We start from the raw sequence: 22,843 nt of genomic DNA, 5'->3' as shown, positions 1-22,843 counted from the left end.
CTCAGTTATAAACAATTCATTATTTATAGTGATTCACAGTAATTTTATTAAATTATACGAATATTCTCGTTGATTATTTCCCTCATCGTGAAATGGACCAATCAGCTAATCTAATTTTTCGAATAAATTTTGTTTAGCTAAGTGATTAAATCCCAAGACCAGTTTAACCGCAATTATTTTTTCGGCTTCTTTTTGGGTTTTCTTTTTCTCGTTTATCACTAATTCTGAGTGATTTTGGCAACAGTTCATTTAAAAACATTGATTTACAACTCATATGTATGACTTAATAACGATTTTAATCGGTAAAAACTAGTGATGAGTGAAATATCGGTAACTGTAACTTTGTCACTGATATTCTATAATCACAGTCACGGCCTGTGACTGATTTGAAAATAAACGGTGACTTGCTAAAGCGTGACGATTACAGTTAATTGTGATTTCTCTGGTAACGAGAAAATACTTCACAGAGCAGGAAGTCGCGGATCGCGAACGCAGCTGCCGATGGCGCCGGTCGCGACTCAGTTCACAGTCACGACCCTAGACTTAAAATAAAATATAGACTACACTATTTACATCTCAACGCGGACAAACAACCTTTTTTGTACACATGTTTACTTCTAGGTACAGTCGACCGAGCCTTCCTCATCCAGCCTATGTTGTCACGTCTTTAATATTATCAATATTTTTTTTCTTGTTATACACATATATTGAGATATTAATACTACAGTTTAATAAAGTAGGTTTTAATATTCCATAGATGTATTAAATAGTCCTTATACTACTAAATTATAAGTCGGATACTGTTTAATAAGGATAAGTTCCTTACAATATGACAACACCGATTAGAGGCGAGGAAGCCTATTCATTCATTTATTACCTTGTAGTACGTGTCGCACGTGTGCGGTAAAGCTTTGTTGCCGCTATCTCCCCGGCTGTATTAACACATTTTCTTAGCTTGTAGTCCTTAAGTGTTTATTTTATTGACTTTTTCTGTTCAAAAACTATAAAATATGGTTCGCCAGTGCCAAATTTGCAAGAAATTTGACTTAAATAATCCATTTAAGTCTTGAAGCGACTTTTGACCGGTAGGCAACTCTCAATTTACCCATTGGCAGTCAGTGGCGTTGTTGTAGAAAGGCGCTTATTTAGATAATATTTTAGTAAAATGTAAAATCTGATTTTTTTCTTTTACATTACATTATTTACTTACTTACATTGTAACAGAATCATAATTATACCCTGTTAATAATTAATAATGTTTTTATTAAAAATATATTCCGGTTTATTCTAAAATTATCTTCAGAATCTAAAATAACATACAAGAATTTTAAAATGATATTACATTATGAAACATTATTTTTTAATATACCGGGTCGTCTCAAAAGTGGCTCAACCCTATAACTTTTTTTATTTTTTCAGATAAAAAAACAGATTTGTATGTTAGTAGGTATATGACATAAATTAGGATTTATTGACGTATTCAATTGTTTTGGTCTCTTCCTGTTTCACCGAAATGATTACATCTTTTGATTTTTAAAGGCACCCTCGGTATATTGCTACTTTATTCGATAAAAATGACACTCTGAATAGAATGACATATCATATGCCAACTTTGACATTGTCGCTTAAAAACATATCCTATTTTAAATTTCAATCCAGTTTTTTTTCAATCCACTAAGTTTTAATTAAGGAGCCTTGGAAAATAGTTTTGATCGTCTAATAGGTTTCTGTGTCTTGTCTAGGCCGGTTAAAAGATGTACAAATCGTATTTTTAATCATACATATGTCAATTTTTTCAAATGGAACAAGGGTGACTCATTAGCATATTTGGAAAAAGCATTTTTTATGAATATATTGATACACACACACTTGGTATTTCGAGTCAAATTGTCGTTATGAACCGCGTGTTACAATTACAATTAAACCATATGCGAAAATGTCAAAAGTTGACATATGATATGTCATTCTATTCAGAGTGTCATTTTCTATCGAATAAAGTAGAAATATACCGAGGGTGCCGCTTAAAAATTAAAAGTTATAGTCATTTTCGGTGAAACAGGAAGTGACCAAAAACAATTGAATGCGTCAATCAATCCTAATTTATTTCATATACTAACATACTAAATCTTGTTTTTTTTATTTGAAAATATAAAAACATTATGGGGATGAGCCACTTTTGAGACGCACCCGGTATAATAAAGACAGTACCGAGTTAAATAAATATAGTTTTTATTTTATCCACTTCCTATCACCTTCCTTGCTTTAATGGAACAGATTTATGTTTTCTCTAATTTACATAATAAGACATCACTTAACCAGAAAAAAAATTACAACAATCATATTTTTTTTTCTCTCCCTGTCGCCGATTCTATTATATCTGTGGAATAGATCCTGTTTTTTTGATTAATATTAGGGGTTGTAAATGTTTGACTAAAATTAATAATTTATTATTAATTTCAAAAATTACCTAATTTCGATTAGAAAATTTCTTCTATAACGTGTATTTTATTATTTTTATCCTTTTTGGACTCTAAATTGTTTTTTTCTAAACTTTTATTTAAAAAACCTGTCCTAAATCTTAATAAAATATAAAAAAGTTTAAATACGATATATTTTTAATTTAATTATAGCTTCATTAAAATAAAAAAAATTACCCGGCTATGATACGGAGAGTTCAGGTGTACTTGAGAAACGAAAGACAGTGTTGTGTTTCTCGGCAGAGTCGTCAGGGAACGACCGTTACGACAGAGACAACCTATCTATCGCTCGTGTCGCACTCGTTATAACCTAAAACAATAACACAACAATAACAAGACAGTGTCTGACCGCATGTTCCAGCTATTTATGAATGAGATGCTCAGTCTATATTTTATTTTAAGTCTATGGTCACGACGTACGTCTCATAGGATAGATATCTGACAAAGTGATCTAAAGACAGTGACTGTTAGAAGTGATTTAATTTTTTATGTATTTTATATTTTATTACTATTTTTTATCACTACGAACTACGAATCGGTTTGGTTCCTTTTTAGTTTAGCAGGTTTCTTTAAAGCCAAACATAAAGTTTTACCTTTATACTGTTTATTTTTTTTAGAAACTTCATTTTTTATATATTTCGTTTATTTTAATACAAAAGAAAATATTTGTCGATTAATCTATTACTTATCTCGTGTTGTTAAGTTTCGTTCGTTATGGTTATGAGCATATTGCATATTTTATTCTTTTCCCGTTGGTTTCTTTAAATAAAAAAAATGTTTTATTTTTATTTTTTAATATACCTTTTACCCAATGTTTAGTGTTTTCTATTTCAGCGGCCTTGGATAAAGGACAAATAAAAATTTGTATAACAACAACAGAATCGTATCATTCGTATCGTATCTTATATTTTAGCCGTGATTGTGCTCTCAGATTCATAATCATAAAGTCGCAATCACAGTTAAGAGTCACAGATAATACAAAGTCGCTGTCACAGGTAAGTCTGTGAACAGAAAATCACGGTTTGGCTCATCACTAGTAAAAACCCCTTATTCGATATTATTTTGAACCAATAAATGGGGGAAAATACGTCAGAATTTGATATGTTGACATGCGAAACGGTCCTCGATGCATTGTTGGGATGCGTAACCAAGGTAGCAGAAGCACAAACATTACTTACGAGACGTCATTTTGAAACGTCTTTAAATTTTAATTACCGCTGTAGTGAAAATGAATTATTGTTTGTAAAAAAAATTGTCCGAAAATGTTAAATTTTATAGTTAATAAAATTCTTATAGTTATTTGCTTCATCCTATAAAATAGTTTTTATTTAAAAACCGTTTTTCGGAAAAACTCTTAAACACGTATATTTTATTTTGTGATTTTACATATTTTAAGATTTTTTATAAATTTATACAGGGTGTTACATAAAATATGACCATTAATTAATCACGATTCTGCTTAAACTGCTTGACTTTTAAAGCTGATTTTTGGCAAACGGATTGACTGTGGGGTGTAGAGGTTCGATAAGGAGGGATTTTTTGAATCTCAAATTCCAAGAGGGTGAAAATGCCCCTCAAATTTTACAATATTTGTTATTTAAAAAAACGGTTAGTCTTTCGGGAAAACGCTTGGACAAGCATAATTTATTTGGTTTTTTTACATATTTTGAAATTTTTTAAAAAATCATACAGGGTGTTCCAAAGAGTTGGGTAATTTCTTAACCAGGATTCTCCTTAAACTGCTTGACGTAAAAAGCTTATTTTTGGCAAACGGATTTTTCGAAAGTCAAATTCCAACGAGATGAAACTACCCCTCAAATATTAACAAGTTATATAATAATATCGCCATATTGTTTTTTCCCATGCTAACATAAATGTGAGAAAATTTTATCCAGTTTGTATGTTAATGGAAATTCTTGCTTTGCTTTATCATCACTATTACAAACGATTAATTCGACGCGAACGAAGTCGCTGGTACACGCTAGTATTACATATGACTCTTTTAACTGTAAATGTTTATTAAAGCTACCTAATGATCTTAGGTATTTTACTGTTGAAAACCTCATAATATATGTAATAATTCCTGGTAAATTTGTAATATTGTGCTTAATCAAAAGTAATAAAATAAATCTCTTAAAGTTAAGTTTAATGTTTAATGTATTATCGGACAAACGAAGCGGAAGGAATTCGGGCAAAAAAAGTCGATGTTGTCACGTTTAATTATAGAAAACCAAAGTTGCTCGATATTACCTATAAATTGAATATATTTTAGTTCATTTCAACATACATAATTATATATATGCTAATATGTTGACGTAGTTCTTATTGTAATAATGTATATTTATCTAATTAACTGTTTTCGTTCATTCTGCCTATTATAAAAGGTAAAGTATTTCCTTAAGATAACGTCCGCTTAGGGTAAGCTGGCAACGCTGAAAAAATTCATCATGGCATCCCGGATTCAACCAGTCTGATTGGTCGAGATTCTCGCACGTCTTGTTGCCATTACCCCCATCTTTATGCCTCTCTCTAGGAATAGTAGAAACAGTCACTACTATTGAAAAATCCAGTGGCGCGGCGGTGTTATTGTATTGTGTTTTATATCTTTAACTTGATTTTTGTGTTTATTGTAATTAGTACACGCGTTTTAACAAATATTACTATATTTGGCAAATGACTAAACAAAATGTAGGTACATTTAAAGTAAAATAATATTATAAACTTTACTGGAAAATATTATAAAAATTCCTGATATATTTTTATGAAACCCCGCACGCTCGTGGATATTTTATGAATGAAATCGGTCATGATTTTAGAAAATTACGATCCCCTTGCCGTTGCCCCGTTGTTTCAGATCTGTTTATCAGACTGTAGGGTTGCCAACTTTTAAAATATAAAATAGAGGACGAGAGGGTAAAAAGAGGCGAAAAATTTCTTGACCCCTCGCCCATATGTCTAGAATTTACCAAAAAGTTATGTCAACGGTATGCGATTTATGGTCTTTGTTACAAATATTTATAAAAAAACTCAAAACTTGTTAAAATAAAACAATTTTCAACAAAACTTTTTTTTTCAAAACATAAGCTAACAGTAAGTAAACATAAAATACTTAAACATGTTTATCGCGTCACAGTATATAAAAAAAGGACTTTTTCAATACGAGAGAGAAAAAAGGACAGTGAGATCAAAAAGAGGACTATACTCTGGAATAGAGGACGGTTGCCAACCCTAGTTTAATGTCCCCTTTTTAATTTTCCGAATATACTTGCTATTCTGGTGGCCATAAACTTAAATTGGTCTTATATTGCTATATTATTACGTTAGTTGAACTCTATATGAATGGTGTGAAACTGTTAAATATCTTAAACGCAATTAAGTCTCTGGCATAGACCAAGTTTCACGTCTAAATTACTTGACTATTCCCCAGCGTTTCATACAATAGACCACAACTTGCTGTAAGCTAAGCTGTGACACCATCACCTCTCACTAAAATCTGTTTAGGCTATTAATAGTTTCTTAATGAATAGAATTCAAACTTTATAGCCCACTTTATTACTTGAACTTCATGATTGCATGTTCTAAATACATTCTAATAAATTTATAAAAAAAACTAAATTAAACAATACAGGGTGAGTCAATAATAAGTGCAAACATTTTCAGGGCTGGTAGATCTCGATAAAAGAAACATATTTTCTCTTTGCCGTTTTTCAAAAAAAGTCTGTTCATCAAAATTTTTGGTGCAAAAGTTTCATCAAAAAAGTCTGAAGGTACCCACACACATTCCGGAAATCCTCAAAGAAAAAACTGCACAGACCTGGCCTTAAGGAATACCGTAGCGTGTGTGTAGAATGTCGCATTCTTTCTTGGACTGTACAGGCCGCCGTAATAAAAATTGAAAAACAGATAGGAAATACCGTACAGGCCGGAACTGCACAGGCCGACCGGAGAGTGTGTGATGATCTGACCGTTGAAAAGCTTTTTAGATATCAATATTTGACACTAGTAGCATTGTGTCAGCCATTAATCCAATATGTCTCGCGAATTTCTAGAAGAGTTCATAGCTATTTATGAGTCTGAAACGTGCCTTTGGCAGGTTAGGAGTAAGGATTATCATGACAGGATAATCCTTACTTATATAATGAGGGGTGCTACCATAGCTAGAAGATTCAAATATGTATCTTCATCCATACTCAGATAGTTGTGCCAATCTTTTGGACAAATTTTAAATTCTGAAATAAGATTTATATGGGAAAAATGCCCCCTTCTTTTTACCCTTTCTTCTTTACCCTATACAAAACCGAGAATAGACCGAGAAGACAATATCGCCTGATGTCGCCATATTGATAGTATACGAACCGAACTGAACTGAAGGATTTCCTCCGCGTGTATGGAGGCGGGTGTATTCAGGCAAATTATTACAATCCTTGAGGCCAGGCCTGTGCAGTTTTTCCTTTGAGGATTTCCGGAATGTGTGTGTGGGTACCTTAAAATAAGTGAGATATTTTACGTTGAAAATTAAAAAAATATATATTTTTCGCTTACATTTTAAGAACCATTGGATCTTTTCTAGACTTATTTCTTGTAAATTTAATCTACTACCTATGTTGCTATATTATGAAGATATTATGTTTTTCAAGTGAAAATTAAACAGAATTTAGAATTGTGAATTCAGACTACGTCGCACTTCAGTATGAAGGCTTGCATAAGGTGGTACAGCATATATAAAATTTTTATAATGTAATTTAATGTCATGACGTTAATATTCTTCGTTCAAAGCTTATATTTATGGAAGCGCGTAGTAGGTTGAAAATTATATTAGATCCTAAATGCTATAGCTCGTAAACTTTCTAATAATAGACGCTGCATCAGATGAGAAGAGAGGCCTCTCGACCTGATTGATAAAACAACAGGGACAAATATAGGGTGTACTTTACTTTTAAGACAGCAATTAATGCAAAAAGTGCTAGGTTCTAAAAAAAATGTTGCAGGCAATAAAAGCCTTTACACCGGGTGCGTCTCAAAAGTGGCGGACCCGTATAACTTTTTTTTAGATTAAAGATTGAGATTTGGTATTTTGATTTATGACATAAATTAGGATTGATTGACGTATTCAATTGTTTCTAGTTAGATCCTGTTTCACCGGAAATTACTACAACTTTTGATTTTTAAGACAGAAAATGACACTCTGAGTAGAATGACATATTATATGTTGTATGTAACTTTTGACATTTTTGAATATGCTTTATTCTTTGAATAACAAGACTAAGGAAGGAGAGCACATCAAAAATCTTAGGTCCACCGCGATGGGACTCAAATATGGCCGATTTACATTCCGGTTTATCAGTGCTGTTCTAATTTTATTTAAAAAATGTAAAACTATGATGTAGGGTAGACTCAATAATTTTTATTTTTATTGTTATTTTACGTTTTGAATAAATGTTGGTAGTTATTAAAATTGTTATAAAAACATATTATTATAATAAAAATAGATAAGTTTTAATAATTATTTATTAACACAAACATCCGATACGCTACTGAAGCAGGTAAGTCAAATTGACATCTAATCTTTGACAAGACAAAAAATATATAATTAGTTAATTTAAGTGAATTTCATAAATGATCGGTTTACTACACGTATGTATATTATATAGTCACTTACTAGCGAAAAGTTGTTCCATTATTTCACTCGATTTTTGCCGAGATCTACCGCACGCTACACAACCAACTATTTTAGAGTCTTTTACGATAAATCGCTATAGTGTCACTGTTAATTTAAGTTCTGCCACAATTTCCATCTAGATTTACTACCTTTATACAACTATCAGTAGTAGAATAAATAATAAATAACATAAAATAAGCTCCGTAAAGACTGACAAATCCACAAAATTTCAAATCAAATTCAAATGTGTCAAGCAGAGAATAGGTACATTAAAGAAATGCTAACTTCATGTTAAAAAATGGAAACAGACGCCACCTGGTGTCGCCTGGCAGTACTAGCTAAATTGAGGGGAATTGGAGGGGCGGGGCTTAAAAGAGGGGAAATTTTTAAAAAAATATTTTTATAAGTATCACTGATTTACTGTTTAAAGTTAATAAACATATTTTTTATTACTTTAATATAATTTAAAGTATTAAAAAATATGTCTATTAACTTTACACAGCAAAGCAATGATATTATTAAAGACTTATTATTTTCAGAGAAAATTTATAGTAAATAAATTACACATTTAGTAAACAATATCATTTATTTTTTAGAGCTGGGATTTATATTATAATAATATTGAAATATATGTATTTTTTTAACAATGAAAAAGAATATCCGGGAACCTGAAAAAGAAAGATGGTCAATTAATGACTTAAATTAGTTAAAAATACATTTTGCAAATAACTAGTGAATTGGAAAGATAAACATCTATTAAAAATACATTTTAGTAGTATGTTATCAGTGATAATACATAAGTATATAATAGGTAAATAATAAGGCACTATGATACAACTACCTAGTAGTTGTATCATAATAACTCACTAATATCACAAAAAATATGTGCAAATTTAAATTCCTTTAATGATCTAATCAAACACTATCTAGCCTCAATGCATGCCATTCCAAAGGCAAAAAAAACTATTATACCAAATAAATATAAGGTTAATAAAACATAAACCAAGCCAACGTGCATAAACAACCAAAAAATGCATCAAAAAATACTTTTATCAGATCATACCCTTGGATATATTATGTATTTTATATATCGCACATCCTGTTCAAAAGTTTACTAACTAAAATAGAGAATATAGAGAACATTGTCAACAGAAGTAAAAGAAAATTTAAGTTAAGGCAATATGCTCCTTTTTGCATATTAATAGCCAAATAATATAATGTTGATTTAATAAAATTTTACTGGCATCCTTCTGAGGTATAAATCAGATTAAAAGGATATTGTTTTTGTAATAATTGTTTCTTTTTGTTAACATTTTTTGAAGACAATACAGTTTTGAACGGGCTGTGCGATATAAACAAGGATCTTACTATTATTTGAGGTTAGAAAGTATTTAAATAACATAAAACATAATCAAAATCATTTTTCATCATAAATTATAGAGGTACTTACGTGTTTTGATATTATTTTCAGGAAATAATACGTTTAGTTAAACAGGTACGCTGCCAGGCAAGTTCTATCGGCGGGTCTTTGCAAAAGTTGAAATCTAAAAATACAAAACTACGTTTACATCTTAGTTGTATTTACGAATAAAGTATTTGTGTGTAATTTCTGACTTACCAGTTAACTGAATAATCGCATTAAATACATCCAAATGGTAATTTAATATTGTAAAAAAGCAAAATTGTTTTAAATCACTTGCCAGGACACCCCGGCCAGCTTCTTTGTTGGCAAAATGGCCGCGGTATCATGATTTATGCAATGTGAGTGACAAAGAAAGCCAATGCCTGGCAGATGTTGCTTTCTTTGTCGTTGTTCCTGGCACGTTTAAATTTGACTGTTGCCCGTTTTCCCATACAAGTGACACCCCCGTGGTGTCAAGTAAATCGTCAAACAGAACTGTCAAGGATCCCCACCCTAAAGTCCTTTTTCCGCCCACCATGCATGAATACATGGATAGCATTATGCTCCTTCCTTAGTCTTATTCAAAGGGTTTATTTGAAATTGCACCTAGCGAAGAAATGCTTTTTCCAAATATGCTAATGAGCCACCTTCGTTCCATTTGAAAAAATTGAGACATATGATTAAAAATACGATATAGGCATCTTTTAACCGACCAGGACAAGACGATGATAAAGTAAAAAAATACAGAGGGTTCCATTTAAAAATCAATGGTTGTTGTCATTTCCGGTAAAACAGGAAGTGGCCGAAAAGGATTGAATACGTCAATCAATCCTAATTTATGTCTAATACTAGCATACCAAATCTCGTTTTTTGTCTAAAAAAGTTAAAAAGTTATAGGAGTGAGCCACTTTTGAAACGCATATATTTTTATTTTTAAATATGTTTCAAAAAACATTCAAAACAGCTGATATTTAGAAACTAAAAATTTTGTCAACTTGTTTCGTTAAAAAAATCTCGAAAAGAATACATTTTTTGATAATATCTGAAAGATGCATATTTTACAAAAAAAAAAACTAAATCAACTTTCTATTACAAAAATAGAATGAAAGTGAAAATCCATTGTAGTAACTATTGATTAAGCTTCCAAAACTTTTAAAGAAAAACACTGACCGTTTGAAACTCGTACGGATTGCTGCTTTCTGGGTAAACAAAGTGAAAACAAACCCCTACCGAAAACTTTAAGTCGAAGTTTAAACGCATCGATTCAATAGAAATAATTTTTAATAATGTTCAATTTTCTTTTACTTCGATAGAGGTAGTCCTATTTAAACACGCCACTAAAATAAAATCATTCCATTCCGTTAGTCAATAATATTAGTTTGTATTTTCTTATATTTTCCTCTTTACATGTAGAATGGAGAATGTAGATTGTATGGGATGGGGGTTAATTACCGTGACCTTACAGATCTATTGTGTCCCCCTTTTTTGAGTTATAACAACTTTATACATTCTGATACAGTCTCAGGGTTGTGACAAAAGCCAGTATCTGAGACGGTTTGTGCATAGTCTCGGCTCATTTAGTCTCGGCGCACTCAGTGATGAGGCGTACTGACGGACCCAGGTATACAACACAATAATTGCATAATTGAAATATTCCTGAAGTCGAATCTATGGCATCACAACCGCAACATAAAACTAATATAATTATTTTTGTAACACTAAAATAATATAACAGCCAATTAATACTGCGGTAAACCACTAATTTTCCCAGCATAACTTAACAAAGTATGATTTACATATTGTGCCAATCCTAGACTCCTAAAAATTTCATCCATCATAAAAAAATATACATCATAAATAAACATCTTTTTACAGGGTTGTTCACCACATACGACACGGAGTATTGTAGCTAAACGATGAGATTTTTACAAATTGTAAGTTTTGGGTTCGATGAAGGACTATTAGAGCTACAATTTAAAAATAATTTTACAAGATACAGAGTGTCCCAAATAAGTAAAAAATATCAAAGTTGTATTTTTTAAATGGAACACCCTGTATATTATTATATTTTTAGTTTCTTCGATTAAAATAAAGGTAAATTTGATTAAGGTTTATTACACTTAACCTTACCGTTTTTGAAATATTTTTCAATTTTGTGAAATTGCAGTAAAATTTTAAGGCTTCATTTCTCCAAGGGTATCAAAGTTTTTAATACTAAATATTTACTGAAGTTTACTTACTGATCAGTTATTGTGTTGCAATAATAAAAATAATACTACCTTATACAGAGTGTCTAAAAATTTATTTTAAATAATTATTAGCTTCAAACGGCAACTTGTTTAATTTAAATGGAACACCCTGTATATTTATTAAGAATCAGATGCACAATTTAATTGTCTATCAAACTATATTATACCATTTTTTACCTATCTCTTTAAGTTTCCGTAGAAAATGCATTTTCTTGTAATTTAGAACCTATTTATCAATATACCCATGGACTATTGATATTTTAGATTATTTTTAAAGATGTACCAAATTTTTAAAGAGTATAGATACTAATATTGTTGATATAATTCGTTTATTTCATTAAAAAATAAAAAAAAAACTGTTTAAATATTTGTTAAAGAGGATCAATTAATATGATTCCAGTATTCAAACTACATTAACTGACTGTTTGCGTTGATTAATAATATTTGCTCCAAATACTAAAAAACTGAATTTTGTATGGGCATTAGACAGTGTGATAAAAAGTAACACCTGAAAAATGATATTTCATTTTTTAATAAATGCTTATTTATAACAACAGAGACTTTAATTTGATAACTTATTATTATATTGATTTCTGACTCAAATCCACATTTATTTATAATAATTTATTAACGAACACAATTAAGTATGTAATTAATTAGTATATGGGCGGAAATAATGGTGTTATATTTAATTAATGGTATACTCTTTTATAAAGATTTAAATAGTTTTCTTTTTTCATACAAATGGGCTAGTAATATTATCGTTTTGCTAAAAACGATAATATTACTAGTCTGTACATTTTGTACATTTGTTGCTTTAAAAACAATCTAAAATGTCAATATTCCATGGATATATTGATAAACGAGGTCTAAATTATAAGAAAATGCATTTTCTACGAAAACTTGAAGGGATAGGTAAAAAATGGTATAATACAATTTGATAGACAATTTAATTGTGCATCTGATTCTTCTAAAATATACAGGGCCTTCCATTTAAATTAAAGAAGTTATTGCCGTTTGAAGTTAATAATTATTTAAAATAAATTTTTAGACACTCTGTATAAGGTAGTATCATTTTTATTATTGCAACACAATAACTGATCAATAAATAAACTTCATTAAATATTTAGTATTAAAAACATTGATACCCTTGGAGAAATGAAGCTTTAAAATTTTTATTGCAATTTCACAAAATTAAAAATATTTCAAAAACGGTAAGGTTTAAGTATAATAAACCTTAATCAAATTTACCTTTATTTTAATCGTAGAAACTAAAAATGTAATAATATACAGGGTGTTACAAAATACAACTTTGATATTTTTTATTTATTTGGGACACTCTGTATCTTGTAAAAATATTTTTAAATTGTAGCTCTAATAGTCCTTCAACGAACCCCAAACTTACAATTTGTAAAAATCTCGTCGTTTAGCTACAATACTCCGTGTCGTATTTGGTGAACAACCCTGTATATGGAAAACATATTTAAATAAACAATTTGAATAGTTTTTTTTCTTAGAGAGCTTTTCCTTGAATATAATATCAATAATATAATAACAAGTTAAGGGACTATTTCTCTTAATTTGTCCTTACAAAAAATTGAAAATAATCTGAAAGAATTTAATAAAAATATTTTACAGAAACTAACAACTCAATAATTACAGAAGCACGTTTCGGTCAGTAATCTTTCTCACCGAAATATTGTGTGAAGTCGAATCTATGGCATTACAACCGCAACATAAAACTAATATAATTATTTTTGTAACACTAAAATAATATAACAGCCAATTAATACTGTGGAAAGCCACTAATTTTCCCAGCATAACTTAACAAACTATGATTCACATATTGTGCCAATCCTAGACTCCTAAAAATTCCATCCATCATAAAAAATATGGAGAAAATAAACATCTTTATATATGGAAAACATATTTAAATAAACAATTTGGGTAGTTTTTTTCTTAGAGATCTTTTTCTTGAACATTAGATTCTGATCCACTGCGACCTTCTCAGATCTATTGTGGTCCTCTTCTGATCCTTAGATTACATTCTCCAGTCCTATCCTTTTCACAAAGATTAGCAACTTGGAGACTGAACCCTCCATGTAGCTCCTTGGCAATGGCTTATCATTGCCTATTACCGGGAACCGCACATTTGCCAGGCTGTCACACCGACATAAAATGTGTTCTGACGTTTCTTCTTCAGATTGGCAGAACCTACACATAGCTTCGTCTGTCAATCCCATCAGCTTTAGATGCCTATTTAGATTACAATGCCCTGTTAGTAGACCTACTACAGCTTTGACTATCTTTCTGTCCTTGCTTATCCAGTCTACCGTGAATTTTGGCGAATGTTCTACAATGAACCTTTTCGCCTGTCTCTGCCCTGGTGAGTTTCTCCACCATTCTAGAGATTTGTTGGCCACCCATCGTTCCGTGGCCATTCTCGTGACCGCCTTTGCAATGCCGCAGAAGGGTTCTGGGCCTATGAATGGCATTGATGAGCCTTACTTGGCACTTTCATCTGCCTTTTCGTTACCCCTGTGACCCTCGTGCCCTAGCACCCAGGCCAACGTAACAGTGCTACGCCCAAAGTATTCAGAGCACGCACACAGTCCCACACTAGTCTAGAATTGACCTCCGCGGAGCTGAGTGCCTTTAGCGCAGCTTGGCTGTCTGTGAAAATGGCCACAGAACGATTTGTTCTTTGTTGCCTTATTATTTCTTCTACACAATAGTGGATTGCCGTTATTCCTGCCTGGAAAATTGTGACATCCTTGGGTAGGCTTACGTGAAAGGATCTCCCTTGTTTCGGCTCTACTATCCCAGCTCCTACGCCTTCTGACGTTTTTGAGCCGTCTGTATACCAGGTTGCCTCAGCTTGAATGGATACACCTTTACTCCAGTCTTCCCTTCCTGGTATGGTTATATTAAATTTGTTGTTGAAGCTATACCTAGTAGCTATATACCAGTAGCATCAATTGGTAATCCCAATACTTTGTCTGCTTTTAGCTCTTCGATTAGCTTCTGGTTAGCAGCACTATGCGTTTGGCTTATGTGCTGCTGACCGTGAATTAACCCGTGTATGACAGATCTGGCTTCGCCTTGTATGAAAATATATAGTGGTGGTAAGTTCAACAAGACTTCCATCGCATTTGTAGGAGTGGTTTTTATGGCCCCAGTTACACACAGGCACGCAAGCCTTTGTGTGGAACTTAACAGCCTTACCGCACCCACTTGCGATGTCTTTGTCCACCACGCCACCGACCCGTAGGTTATCATGGGTCTTACTACCCTTGTGTCTATACACAAGAGTAGTAAGACCCATGATAACCTACGGGTCTACTCTATGGCTATCCATAGAGTCATTTTAGGGTCAAGTCCCCAGTTTTTTCCACACATCCTTCTGCACCTACCTAAAGAGATGGCAGCCTTCTGTGTTGCCTTCGCTATGTGAGTATTCCATGTAAGCCTTTGATCAAAAATTATCCCAAGATACTTTTCTTGAACATAATAACAATTAATAACAAGTTAAGGGACTATTTCCTTTAATTTGTCCTTACGAAAAATAGAAAATAATCTAAAAGAATTTAATAAGAATTTTACAGAAACTAACAACACAATACAGAAACACAAGTCTGAAAATCTTTCAGGTGAGTCAATTTTTTTGAGTTTCAATAATGAGCCACTGTCAACCACATTCAAAGAATTTTATAGATAACCGATATGATATTTATATAAAAATTTAAACAAAAATATTAATATATTACCAAGTTCTCTTGCAACTTGACAAAAGTGTCGACTTGTCGTCGACTTGTCGTCGAAGTGTCGACTTGTCGTCGACTTGTCGTGGTTGACAATGTCAAACACTCATTATTTTTCCATTGGGCAAGATCATAGACAAACTAACAAAAGCAAGACTTTTCAAAGGATTGAGGAAGTCGAATTATTGTTTTTGCGCTGGCCAGTTGAGTCAGAATTCATCGCGCAGTCGCATTCGTCAAACCTAACCTAAATAAAACGAAAAACGTTTTTGCCTTGAACGAACTGTTGAATTCCTGATTTTGCGTTTTGTTTGGTTATTACTATTATTTTATTAGCGTACAAAACGAAAACAAATAATGTAATACATTTTACATTTATGAAGAACATAATAATTACTATGATTATACATATTATTGTGATTACATCGCTAACGTAGACAAAACGAAGGTTCTACAAATTGACTGTAAGTTATAAGAATCTTTATCTTTTTAATCTTTTTATGATTTGAATTTTCGTGCTTTATATTTTATAATAGACCCGAAATGTTAATATTTTTGTAAATTCTTGTGAAAATGTGAAGTTTATGTTTTTGTTTTATATTTGAAAAAGTTGTATATTTTTAAGATGTTTCTTGTTGTTCCTATTATTAATATTATAATTTTGATTTAATATTATTTTTTTGTACCTTTTGAAGAATAATGCTTTTATTTCGTTTGCCATAACTGTTGTTTTTTTTATCATCTTTTTTGTTATTTTAATAAGAGGAATACGTTTTCGTTTATTTGACTTTTTTGTTTTTATATCTGTTACGTCCAGAAATTATTGTTTATTTTACCGATGGAAATAAATGTATTTGATTTTAATCAACGCTTATTAATTAAACATCCTTTTTACAAAATACACAATCCATAAGTAAACCGTCCTCGTCTAAAAGGCCAGTTGACGCAAGCGCGATAATAAACTCTTATCAAACTTGTTGCCGTTTTGCAGTACAGCGTTGACGCGTCTTGCTTTTGTTAGTTTGTCTATGGGCAAGATGGATCTTTATTAAACATGCTGTAGAAGAGAAAGTGGGTGAACTAACACCAGATAACCTAATCGACATCATGCTGAAAAACGAAATATTTTGGAAGGAAATAAGCAAAATGGCTAAAGAAATCCTCATGGAAAAAAGAAGAGAGAGAGAACGTATGTTCAGATAGGTCCAAACCAGCTACATAGAACATCTACGTAGAGCCCTCCTTCTGAAGTAATGCTAACGCGATTCCAGATGGAAACACATAAAGGTTCTGAGGGTTGTTTTAGTCAGTAAGAGTCTGACACTACTTCGGTTATCTTACCAAGTGCCCATGATTTCCATCGATTTTTTGGTGATTTTTTCCCTAAAAAAATGAACAAAATACTTGACAAAAGTAATTGCGATAAAAACTTCTTTCTCATCAATATATCGCCAATAAAAAATCCTTAAAAAATAAAAAACAAACAATTTTACACCAATCCAATTTCAATTATTTTAATAATAAAAGTAAGTCACATTTTACACTAAAAAAAATATTGTTCATAATATTAATGAACATTGATTATTAACTGTTTTTTAATTGGGATAATGATTTTTTTCATTAATATAATGATTTGTTGATCATAGATCGATGTCCGGTTTATTAATACTATGAATCTAATTTCGTCAATATAATGAAAATCTGGTTATTAAATTAATGTAAGATTTTCATTAATATAATGAACGCGTTCGTTGTTGTGATTACAACACGCTTGTCGTAATTTTTACGTTCCCTAGTCGCCAACCCTGTTATCGTTTGACACAACCCTGTTATCGCTCTGAGGAGGCGCTGTCAACATCGCTTCTGTCAACTCTCTCCGTGCTTAACTTCACTTGGCTTTGACCGTCCGACTGTCACCGTCAAAAAATCCTTGCTTCGAGAAACTGCAATTATAAAAATCTTGCTGTATAATTTGAATCAGCTACTATTTCGAAGTTACAGGTAAAAATGAGATATTATTTTTTTTTGATTCGTTATTATTACTGCGTATTTTTAGGGTAGAGTTTTGGATGTCCCAACCTAACTTGTATTTGTATTTTGCTGGCACGTTGGCGTCCCTTTTCTTTTGTCCTCCAGAATGTCACATGGAGGAAAGGACATGTTCTTTATTATTTAGTGAGGCCTCGGAAGTAATTCGAGGTAGGTTCATTTTGTTTATTAGACCTTGTTTGATTTTAAACAAGAGTTTCGTATTTTTGGGGTCTTATGGACGGACTGTGTCCAAGGTTATGGTCCAAGGTTATGGTCCAAGGTTATGGTCCAGGTTACGGACATTATCCAAGGTCCTAGTAGTGTTCCAAGGTACGGGTAGTGTCCCCATATTGCCACAGTATGGATACAGCGTAAGCCCCATGCTGCTTCGCTCCCATTTCTAAGCCTAGTCATTAGCTACGGCTGTATTGATTCATGGTGTCCTCATTCTGGCCCCTTTTGTTGTTTTGGCCAACAGGATCGCCGACAGACAGTACAGAGATATGAGCCCACCTCACGCTGCTACTCTTTGAAACAAGATTGCCTCAAGAACAGCTAAGTGTAGATTTAGGTTCTGGTTTTCAGTCGATTTTCAGTCTTACCTTAACGTACATTTTAAATAATATCGTACAGACTATATTTAGTGGTTAGATTATTAAGAACATTTATGTCGATTTAGTTGTTACAATATGATTTAGATTTTAGGTTTCATTACATTATGCCTTGTAATAGTATTACTTTCTATAGATATTATTATTACGCTATATTAACAGATGAATAACCAGACATAGATTCTAGAATCTACAGGTTGCAACATATCAGATTTAACACCGCATAAAATTTAACAATTTAAATAAAGTAATGCTACCTTTCTTATATTTTCTATAACGTTACACGCATTGTATTTTTTCATAGTCTTTTCATAGAACACATTTAATATTATTTACATATATAGCTTTACTCGACATATAACCACTAAAATAATTATTAAAATTGTACAATGCTATTTACCATCAGGATACATCATGAATGAATATAGTCACTAGTTTTAAGTAATAAACAACTGTGTTTTCTTTTTCTGTTCATGCCTGGCGCCCAATATTTATAATTTCGAGTTATTATTGTTAATTAGACATCAAGTATCAGCTTCATTAAACATGTATCAGCTTCTCAAGAAAGGCCATCTCACACTTATCCACTCAGGAACGCGGAGCACGATCTTTATCTACCTACCCCACGCTCAGAGTTAGTTAAAAGTTCAATATTATACAACTCGAAAAAAATCACCTGCCATTTGAAATCAAATCCATAACATCATTTTTTTCATTTCGCAGAGCATTGAACTCTTATTTACTAGACAAGGCTTTCTACGCCGTAAATGAATTATATTTGAATTGAAAATCGAATTTGATCTTGAAAACACTGGGCTAATGTTTGCTATTGCTATATTTACTAATGACATCGAAATTAATTTATTTAGAGGTCATCGATATTTTGCTATAAACTGGCTAAATATTTGAATATTATTTTAATTTTTTTTTGTTCTTTGACATTGTAAACATTTATATATGTTTATTTTAACAATAAGACTGACAATATTATTTGTATAATGTTTTGTATTATCTTTTGTTTGTTTGTTTGTGTACCTTGTTTTTTTTTTTACTTTGTTTGTTAGTTTACCTTTGTCCACAAATTGAAAAATTTTTTGACAATAAAGGCATTTATTTATTTATTTATTTAGTTCTTTCATATTAGTTCATTCATGTTTATAAAAAACGCTACAATAACGTCTGTGTGGTTGAGTTATTAAGTGAGGTTCATTAGTTTCATTAGAGCGGTAAGTGTTCTCTTCAATATTTTAAATATTTTAAATAAAAGTCCTATCGTATTGTAGTTAATTTGTTGTGTTGTCAAATCAAATTCCGCTGTGTGAGATCTCTGGTGTGGGTATTCATTAAAACACTTTCCAAATATATTTGAGAAGACAAAAAGAAGAAAAACATAGTAACAAGTCGAGGCATGGAACTGATTATGGTAAATTCGAATGTTCTTTTAATATTTGGCATTTTAATTATTTTGATATACGTCTTTTAGAACCGGAACTTGATGAACCGGAACACTTGATGCGACTTGGAAAGCCTGTTGCAAATTCGTCTAGACGTTACCAAGTCTAGGGATACAGCTAATATAATGAAGAAATGGTCTTTTTATAGAAATCCTTCAGGATATCGACTAGTAAATTAATTTTCTTATTATAAGTTACCCTAAAATTAATAATAACATTACTATTCTCTTCTTCGATTCGATTTTTTTAATGTTTAATTTGTATATGCTATATCCAGTTTAATAAATTATTATTAGTTTATTGCACTTATTTTTTATTAATAATCCCTAATGGAAAAATTTACTGTGCTCGTAAGTAAGTCGGCACTATTAGTAATTTTGTTACCTTTGTAGCTAAGGGCTTGTTCAAATGGAAATCGATTTATAGTAGAATTATTTCAGGTAGTTGGCTGGGAAATTACTATCAATGACATTTCATATCAATGACACCGATCTTCATCATCGATTATACGGTGTAACAAGAGTTACTAATAGTGTCGACTTTTAAATGTATAACTAAATAGGTTATGAAATTATTTCATTGTATTAATGATACGGTTCATTAATATAAAGATTTAGGTACATTATATTAATGCAATCTCTTCATTGTACCAACGAATGTGTTCTTCAAACTAATGAACACTGTTCATTGATTTAATGAACTTAAAGTTCATAGAGTTAATGATTTACTTTTCATTGTGCCAATGAAATCGTTCATCGGCTCAAAATTAATGATTTGATTCATTATATTAATGAAGTTTTTCATTATATTTATGTCGACTTTTGGTTCAGTGTAGGTTACAAGTAGAAATAGCGCTTAGAGAGCCGAAGTATTCAAAGTAAAAGTTGGAAAAAATCCAGTTTTCTCTTAATTTGATTTATCTGCTAAATGATATATTTTTAAAAAACGTATTCCTATTTATAAATAAATAAAATAATTAGAAAAAAATTAGGGTAACAAAAACAGTTATATTAAAAAGATTTCCTGTAGTCTGTCAAACGTCGATAAGTTTGAAAACAAAACAGGTTTCAAGAGATAACCTAAAAATACCACACCCTATATTTACATTTATCAAACAGGTGGTCAGAGAAACCAATCAATCACTTGTCCCTACATTAAATTTATTACAACCGGCGGACAACTTCTGATCGTGTGATGTGAATATGGGGTATTTTACTTTAGTCTTTAAGTATACTAATACAATTAGTTTCATATATAATTGATTATTAATTAAGTATATTTTGCAATCAATGTAAAATGAAAGTCTTAACAATATCCCTAAATAAAAATTTTAGAGCTCTTTTCCACTATTCTTGCCTTGTCTAATAAATATATGTTTGATGGTGTTAAAGAAAGTGAAGGTATTTTCAATATCACTTACTAGTTAAGTTAAATTCAAAGAAAAAGTAATTTAGTTGGAATTCAATGATTAATTGACATTTTGAAAAAAAAAATCTTTTTAGTTAGTTGAAAAAGAATATTTTTTGTGTGCCTAACCAAAAGTATTATTCGATAATCTATGAAAATCTGAGCAAGTTATGTCGTTTGGAGTCGTTAAAATAACTGATCGTTAAGATAACTGATCTAAGCCAAAAATAAATCAACCTTTTTCCTAACCCAGTAAAATATAAATAAAAAATGTATAACTCAGATATCTGCAGATGTCAGTAAGCGATAGTAAATGGAACAAAAGATATGAGCAATTTTCCAAATGGTAAAAAATTCAAAAAGTTCCCGTATCTCAGTTGGCAATGAAAATATCAATAGGCGGTTTACGCCATTAAACATGCCTCTGAAATCGAGCCCATGGCATCTATGTCGGTTTTGCTCTATCTAGTCAGGAAATAGGTTTTCTCTATTAAAACAGACCAATTTCGACCACCCTGTACGTCGAAAAAAACTATTTTACTGCATAAACAATTTATTAAATAGTTTTTTTTTGTTTAATTTCAACGATTTATACTTCTTAAATGACATTACATGTAATACAAATTTTCATTAATTTTTTTGAAAAACTTATAGAAGATTCGGAAAGGCCTTTTCACCTAACATACAATAATATAATTGACAGTATTCATGAAGCCGCAGAGGAAGCATTAGGAATAAAAGCGAGACGAAAGAGCAGAAAGTTGTGGTGGACTGATGAACTTGAAAAACTTGTAGAGGAAAAAAAGATACTGTATTTGAAATGGCTAAATTCGAAATCTGAACTAGACAAGCGCACTTATAATGACAAGAAAAATAAGGTGAGGAGAATGGTAAAAGAAGAAAAGAATAAAGTGTGGGATGACAAATGCAAAGAAATTAGTACGTATATAGGCGAAAGAAGGAATACGGAAGTATGGAGATTTATAAAAACAACAACTGAAAAACAGGAGTCAGCCCCTATAGAAATAATAACCAACAAAGAATGGGTGAAATATTATTCCAAATTGTTGTCAGACAACAGACCTGAGTATCAAGAACCGCCACAGCCAGAAATAAACATTGAAGGAGAGGAAATCTACGTGAATACCAACAAAATAAAGACCGCTATAACGTCTGTAAAGAATCGAAGAGCATGTGGCCCAGAGGGAGTATATGCGGAACTCATAAAATCTGGAAGCAAAAAACTGTTTAGAATGTTAACAAACATAGTTAACCAGTGCTTAAATGGTCATCCAGTACCTGAACAGTGGAAAAAAGCATATATCTCCTCTATATATAAAAGGGCTCAAGGAAGGATCCCAATAACTACAGGGGAATTTCGGTCACCAGACTATGAGTCGCCTCTATGGAAGGATACTGAGGAACTTAATTGAAGAGGAATAATCCAGCTACGAAGAAGAAGAGCAGAATGGTTTCAGAAGCGGAAGATAATGTACAGATAATATCTTTGCATTGAAACAGATCATCGAGAAGAAATCTGCAATGAACCAGGAAGTTCATATAACATTCATCGATCTACAAAAAGCATATGATACAGTGCCAATAATAAAATTATGGGAAGTATTGCACTAATCAAGAATTAACGCCAGCTCTGATAAAAGCTGTACAAAATCTTTACCATGGAGGAAAATCACAAATAAAAACGGTCAACGGTCTCTCAGAGGAAATTTCTATCACTAAAGGGCTCCGACAGGGTTGTTGTATATCCCCAACACTATTTAAAATTTATATT

General features: G+C 31.5%; 1 protein-coding gene across 1 annotated transcript in view; it reads right to left on the bottom strand.

Annotated features, from left to right (window-relative positions):
* LOC115880928 overlaps positions 1–15,066 on the bottom strand; it is a 270,255-nt gene extending 255,189 nt beyond the window's left edge. Inside the window, exon 1 of the mRNA XM_030898260.1 lies at positions 14,782–15,066. Coding sequence (XP_030754120.1) covers positions 14,782–15,066 — 285 coding nt within the window. The remainder of the gene's footprint in view (positions 1–14,781) is intronic.
* Between the last annotated feature and the right edge of the window lie 7,777 nt (positions 15,067–22,843).

This window comes from Sitophilus oryzae, unplaced genomic scaffold (assembly GCF_002938485.1).
Source record: "Sitophilus oryzae breed Bouriz unplaced genomic scaffold, Soryzae_2.0 scaffold_1660_pilon_pilon, whole genome shotgun sequence".
Taxonomy (NCBI): Eukaryota; Metazoa; Arthropoda; class Insecta; order Coleoptera; family Curculionidae; genus Sitophilus; species Sitophilus oryzae.
The sequence above is the reverse complement of the archived record's forward strand: the minus strand, read 5'-3'. Positions and strand labels throughout refer to the sequence as shown.